This window comes from Platalea leucorodia (assembly GCF_965183815.1).
Source record: "Platalea leucorodia genome assembly, chromosome: 5".
Lineage (NCBI taxonomy): Eukaryota > Metazoa > Chordata > Aves > Pelecaniformes > Threskiornithidae > Platalea > Platalea leucorodia.
Genome location: NC_138827.1, coordinates 20,182,461 through 20,189,968, shown reverse-complemented (window position 1 = coordinate 20,189,968; position 7,508 = coordinate 20,182,461). Strand labels below are relative to the sequence as shown.

At 35.1% G+C, this 7,508-nt stretch overlaps 1 protein-coding gene across 1 annotated transcript in view; it reads right to left on the bottom strand.

Moving 5' to 3' along the window:
• Positions 1–219: 219 nt before the first annotated feature.
• ERCC4 (ERCC excision repair 4, endonuclease catalytic subunit) overlaps positions 220–7,508 on the bottom strand; it is a 17,553-nt gene continuing 10,264 nt past the window's right edge. Inside the window, exons 8-11 of the mRNA XM_082314298.1 lie at positions 7,262–7,505; positions 5,341–5,433; positions 4,513–4,625; positions 220–3,392 (exon numbers count right to left, since the gene is read on the bottom strand). Coding sequence (XP_082170424.1) covers positions 2,659–3,392; positions 4,513–4,625; positions 5,341–5,433; positions 7,262–7,505 — 1,184 coding nt within the window. The 3' untranslated portion in view covers positions 220–2,658. The remainder of the gene's footprint in view (positions 3,393–4,512; positions 4,626–5,340; positions 5,434–7,261; positions 7,506–7,508) is intronic.

Here is a 7,508-nt window from a genome sequence, read left to right as displayed (position 1 = left end):
TGCTGACTTACTTACTTCCCAATAGCATATAAACCCCACTGGTTTCACATATTCATTGACCTTGAAATGTGTACTGGGTGTAAGAAAGAATCCAAGTGAAGGCAGGTTGGTTTTGTTTTGTGGGTTTTTGTTTGTTTGTTTGTTTTTAATAAAAGAGCACAAACTTAAAACATCAAGCAATGACAAGAAGATATACAAAATTTCATTACTGTTGATGAAAGCAAGCTAAAGAACACCATAAGGCCAGGGAATGCATCCTAAGGATTTTCATCATTTACCCAAACATTTTGTTGCGTCTGCATGCAGGCAGACTCTTTGCCTCGGTTATTTCAGGATTACGTGGTTTCAGGAGACAAGACCTCTTCCACCTTTGTTCACAGTTTGTACCTACTGCCCCAGAAGGACACACCACTAACTTGCAACCTAACCTAATACAGTAAAATGCTAAATCACAAATAAGCAATAATAACATACAACAATGTTACTTACGGTTATTTTAAAGAAAAAGCCAAATCCTGCATTGAACCAAAAAAACAACAACAACAAAACTACAGAAATTCCACATATATAAACAAAAGACAATTTAATCTAAATACTTAGCAAATATTATTTAATTACATCATGTGACTTCGATCTAGCGTATAACACAAAGCTACAACTTTATAACATCTTCATATACCCTTCATTTTCACCTTGTACAAATCTAAGCAAAAAAAATAAAACCACTGACAAAGCCGAGATGCAGTACATCTGAGAAAAAACAAAAAACAACCAAAAAACCACAGTTCATGTAACATCTTAATGATGCAAATGCATGAACAATACATGTTTTCAAAGGCTGTTCAGCTCTCCTTTTCTGAATCAGGCTCTATAGGCCGTGCATTCAGGACCATTATGTTCTTACTCTGATTTTTGGTTTTCTTAGCACCACTTTACAGGCATTCTCAACCCTGAACATTTCCGAGCTTATGGCTTTGAATAAGCAAAAGTCTCACAGAAAGACTTCTTTTTATATTAAATGAAATAAATTAGAATATAGGGCAATAGAAACCCTAAGATCTGGATTATAAACCACACACTAAAAAGAAAAGTGTTCTGACCAATACAGTCAAATGAGAAACAAGATAATTAACAAATTTTAATCTTGTTATGGATGTATTTAATACTGAAATTTGCATCTGCAGAAAAACGTTCACTTTGGAAATCTGTCACAGCTCAGTCCTAGACTCTAAGTTAACAAATTCATAATTCACACTTAAAATGCACAGCAAATGTTCAACATGACAGTGCACAGTACAGTTGTTACTGAACCTGAATACAGAAAATCAATACTTTCTCCTTTAATGATGGAGATTGTATTAATATGCTGTTAGCATTAGAATCATATAAATACATATGTGCAAGTCATTATAGATAAAGATTTTGTAAACAGCTAATGTAAATACATTAGCATGTAATGACAGAGGACCAACCCTTTTGGCAACGGCAGTTTGTTGCATAGTTATCGTATCAAAGTTCAGTGCAGAATCTATGTTTTTAACAATATACACATTCACAAACTATCAAAAGAAGAGTAACTTTTCCTGGTTTGATGCTACACAGAATGCTAAAAGTTTTATCTTCCAGGTGACAAGAGCTTTCCTGAATTTATTGACAGATGATCTATTAAGACATTAAAATGCAAGTGCAGTAGGACACAGAAAGACAATACTGGAAGAACTGTCAACACTTTTGGCAAACCTTTCTTAGAAAACTATTGTGTTTTATGACAGGAAGTATGCTCTGGTGTAAAAGAATAGTCCCAATGGTATACCTAGAAGTTTCACTTTGAAGTGAATGAGCTGAAAGAGCTATCAAAACTGATTAAAAAAATAAAGCATCTTAAAAGTATAAGTAAGGCACGCTGAGAATTAAGTTGTATTGTGCCACTACAGAATCTCTATCCAGTCTAGACCAAAGGAATGCACTTTGCAAAATCTAGGAAGACAGAGCTGTACTGACTTTGGAATGTCAAAAAAGATAGTATAACTTCTAGTAAATTAAGCAAATATAATGTAGAACATAGCATACAATTATAGTTTACTGTGACAAAGGCTTATGATGATGTTCTAAAATTCACGATTGAGGCCAAGTATGTTCTCCTAAATGAACTGACAAAAGACCACAATGTGTTTCAAATAGCTCCATCACTGTCAATGGAAGATTGGCAGTTTTCAGAGAGTAAGATGTTAATAAAAATGGCAAAAGCAAAGTGATATATCATGCAGCAGGTCACACATATTAATCAAAACACAGTACATTTTTAGCTTTAACAAAACATCGTAACTTTCAAAAGGAAACACCTTTATAATTAGTCTTAACACTGAATTCTTATGGACTTGGTGGTGAAGAAATTAACTTCATTCAGTGACATTATAGAATTGGTTAAAGTGCTGTAGAAAGAATAAAAATCATTTGCATTTCTCTATTAAAAACGTTTTTTATTCCTCTTGAAACTTGCCTTCAGTAATAATTAATTCAAATGTAAAACTGATGGAACAGCATTAGCAAGAAACAGCTGGTTATCTTAGAGGGCATTTATTAAAATATTTCATGTACTTTCCCAAAGTACTGTGCAAGAAAAGCTTATCTATGCCCTAAGCTGAACAATCTCATTAGTCATCTTTTGCTTTTTCCTTTAGATATTGCCTCTCCATAGGTCAGGTGAATAAAGTCAAAGAGTTGTGTAGCGTTGGCAGCATTACCCAAAATTTTAGAGAGTTCATCCTTTGACAGTGTCACTAGCTCTGCAATGCTTTTAACGTGGTTCATTAAGGCACGGCAGTTTTTTGCATTAATACCTGGCATTTTTAATAGAAAGTCCTGAGGACCAGGGTTATACTTGTCTGACTCAGGAAGAATTTCAGAATCTGCTGTGACAGCCATTGCTGTTTCTGCGTCAGGTTGGGGATGGTTTTGTTTTAACTCTTCAAACAGTTCAGCAGTAGCATGGGGAGAGGGACACCACAGGATGCGTAACTTTGGGAAATGAAGTGTAAGAAGGGTTAGTTTAGAAGTAACATCATTACTGGAAATTTCCTGATGTAGAGAGCCTCGTGGAATCAAGGAGAAAGATTTGTTAGGATCAAATTCAATCAGGAGAATTGGTCGCTTATAGTAACGGGACATAGAAATGCACTGTGCATACAGTCTTCCGTTATTTAAGGAACCAATCAGATCACTGATACTTTTCCGCTCTACACAGATATCAGGAGTTAAAATATAATCTCCAACTTCCAAAGTAACAGGCTCAATGTCAATGCCACGACGATGAATCAGCGATGGAAGCTCACTACGGAATTCCCGCATATCCACTATTACAGTTTGCTGAACACACTTCTGCTCTTGTCCACCTAAAGAGGAAAATAAATACAGTTAACCTAATACTTATCACCTCTGGCTCTGGTTGTATAGTTTTCCTGTGTGCTGCCAATGCTTCTGTAATGGATGGAATTCACATCTCGCAGATCTTCACAAATTCAGCAGGTATGGTAAATCCAGACTTTGTTTAATTTTTCACCGTTGTAGACAAAAATCAGTTGCCAAATTATATACTGTAGTTTATGGAGTATGCTCTGCAGTTTAATAGAACTACCACACTGCCTGCTATAAGCTTTGTATATGTGACAATGAAATACATTAAACTGTAGATGAAAGGCATTTAAATGCTTCAGGAAAATCTTTAGAAAGTTGCCTGCAAAACAAGATACCAAAGCTGATCCTTTTTTATTTCCATTTGTTTCCCACAGAAATACAGCATTTTATTGTAGGAGTTGTATTTTAGCCTCTTATAGCTCTGTAGAAGGACACATGAAGAGACTGCAGCATCAAGGCCACAAAAGACATAATAGCAAAGATTAGAGAGCATATGGTAAAGGAGAGCAGGATTACAAAAATGACAGCAAAGAAAAACAGAGGCAGAGCTGTAAAGGTAAAGACAGAGTATACGTGTCAAAAGAAAGGAAGAAAAATGTCATTAGAATGGCAACAAAAGAAAAAAAGATGCTTTATTGCAAAGAAGTAGACAAAAACCACAATCTGCAGTTGTTTACCCAGGCAATCTGTTTTGCCAAGATCAAAAGAAGTCCCCAACATTACTAGCTCCAGGACAACACAGACTTTGACTATCTGTAGACTTCAGTTTTAATGTTTTAATTTCTCTCCACCTCACTACAAGCAATACTAGACAGTCTCATAACCAACAAGCTGCCCAGAAACAAGCCAAATGGTATCTGTCTTAATGGTACAACACTTCATTAATCGATATTTTCTTTTAAAGAAAAACATAATTCATTGTCATTGCACAGGCAGAGGTAGATGGAGTAAGGGAGATAACGTTTCTTTACCATTAGGACTGCAGAGTCAATGTGCAACGTGTCTATGACCCAGATGCTTTGGATGGGATTTAAACGCAATAGTTACAAGTCTTTTCCAAAGCTAAGAGCCACGAGCCCAATTTCAGGAACTGCTCACCTGCTTTGCGTGTGTCAGTAGAAACAGAGGCAGGTTTAGCATCTCTTATTAGGTCTAGGTTTGTTTCATCTCTTCCTTCTCTTTCTTCAGGAATAACCATGCTGGCCTTCTCTCTAAGGAACCACAAAGAAAGAAACACTAAAAAACGGCAATTATATGAGAAAAAATAGCTCAAAATATTTTAATGCCCTTCAGTCAGATATGAAATTATATATAGTTTCATACTAATTGCAAACCTGATCAGATGTGCAATTGACGGGGTTTTCCAGATTGTTGGGCTAGATGCTATATTTGTATTTTCAATTGTTAGCACTTTTTAGCATCCGATTTTTTATTTTTAGAAGTTCTCAGGGCATATGAAACAAAGGAACTAATAATTAGTAATAGCAGAATAACCTGGTGAGAAGAGACTGTCAGTAAAAATACTGTCTTACACAGTCTAAGAAAGCAATTGTTTTGTTCCCCAAATGACTTAAGTCATAAAAGCCTTAAGAACACCATACAAGAAAGGTTACCTGCAAACAAAAACACATTTACAGAAATTAAATTCATAGACGATTAGGGAAAAATACAAGTGGTGCTGCTTAGCCTTTGAAATTTAATATTAAAACCCCTAAAATTAATAAATAAAATATCAGGTGCTTTGAAAAGGAAGGTTTGGCTTGTTGATGCTCAGTGGGAAAATTCTTTTAACATCTGAAAAGCAACTGAATTAAAAGTTTATTTAAAGCCTTCACACAGTTAAGAACTTCACTGTATTTAAAATGTGAGCATATAAGGGAATCACATGAAACATTAATAATGAAGGTAGTAAACTAATTTTGTTACCGAATAAGTTTTTCGAAGGCCTCCTTCTCTTTTCTCAGAGCTGTGAGATAGCGCTGTTCTTCTGTTGAGCCCCCATATATGAGGAAATAAACCCTGTAGGGTTGGAGGGGGGAAAAAAAAAATAAAAAAAAGATCACAAAACTTCATATTATGTTAAAAACACCCACAACCAATATTTAAGATTAGTAGCAGTACGTGCCTGACAAGTTAGTCTTTAGGCAAGTGAAAACCACTATCTTTTTCTGTAAAGATATTGCAGAATCAGCAACAAAAATTCTTATATCCAGTGTTGCCCTCTTTTCCTGGTGGCAGATATGCTTACTGGAATTCTGGGATTCAACCAGATGGGACTCAGATTTCAGTCAGCCATTCAGTAAAGACACAAAAGAAGTATAATGGAGAAGTTACTTTCTTACTGTTTTAAAATCTTCCCAGCAGATTATATATAACACACTAAAAAAAAAATCTGCAATCATACTGGATTAGGAAAAAACACCATCTAAGATTTTAAAATGATGTATTTGTACAAGAAAATCGTAAGTTCTACAAAGAACAAGTGTCATTTATCTCGCAGAGATGAACATACCAACAAATTAAGTTTTATTCTGCAAATAGGGATTTACATGGAACATACAAGAATTAATAATTACCTTAGGGAATTAATTGCCTATAGCTTTCCAGCACAGTCATTTTTTCCAATTTATTTTAATTGAGGTACATTTTGACAGACTGGTAGGATTTTATTCTTATTACTTTTTTCATATGTTGCATCTCCTAACCGCTACTTGCATGACTGCATCTGATTTTCCTGCTCTGAAGTGTGGGAACGTGATGCTGGAGGTAGATATAACAGATGCTGATTAGGCAATTAAAAATAAATTGTACAAATAACCTAGTAATCATCCTCATGCAATATACTTTGTGAGTTCTCTCATGTGTATCTGCACTACAGAGTCCTTACCTGGATAACAGGTACAGACATACTAAATGCTGCCAAACCGATTTCCATTTTCAGTTACAGTGCATATATACAAATCTTTGACTGGAAAAATGACAACTGCTCTGTTAAATTTATCCAAATAATTTTCATGAGGTGATTAAAGTAGAACGCATTATAATTCAAAAGGTCATAATTTTATATGCCAATAAATTGTGTTTCAACTGTACAGCACATTTATTCTAAGACTTAAGAAATTGCCCTAAGTTATTTTCAGAGAGGTACAGGTATAACTACAGTTTACTGCATTCAAGAAATGGTGTATCAGGCAGCCATATAAGTGAAAGATAATGCAAAACCTCATAGTATATTAAATTTTAAGTTTCTATATTTTTAACTAGTCTGGAACATCTATTCATAGAAGTGAGTTTTGCAATTAGAAGTGTATCAAATATACATACATGAGGTGGAAATCCTTCTGTCAGCTAACACCAGCACCAAGTATAACTGCAAATACTTCTCATTTTCCTTATTGCATTTTTCTTTACTTGTTTTTGTTACAGTTTCTGAATTACTGGTCTTCAGCATGACCAGGCATCAGGAAAGGTGAAAATTAAAGCCAAAATGAAGCTTATTATGTAAAAACCATAGCTGTAGAGATGGTTTAAAGTGAGACTACAGCTCCTCAAAATGGATCTATTGCCACTAAGATCATCTAAGCGGAGGTCTTGGAAGGAAGATGGAATGAACTTTTTTTTTTTTTACAGGTATGTTTCTGTTAGGGGACTAAATCCCTGCTGGGAAGTAAAAATTATCTTTTGGTTAAATCAGACATTATTCTTTTGTTTAAAATTAAGAAGAGGGCTAAACAGCAATTAAAAAGTAGTTAAAGAAAATCACTAGATGCACATTCTGCCTTGACTGCTGAAAGTGCACTTTTATTTTTTCTTTTAAGACTAAATTAGACTGACCAAGTCAACTTGCCTCAAAGGCTTCCCAGGCCTGCTTGCCTTGTAGATTTCCAACTGCCGAACAAAAGTTAGTTCTGCATCATATAATACAACATATCTTGGTTCTACTTCATGCAGTACCCGAGTGAGCGCGTAGGGATCACTGCAACCCTGCAATGGATGAATAATTGTGAGCGGGTTCTTGAAAATACCGTAGTAACAGTCTGAGGGTAAGTTCACATGGAAATCTTCATGAATGGTCTCTTCAATACTGCTTTCTT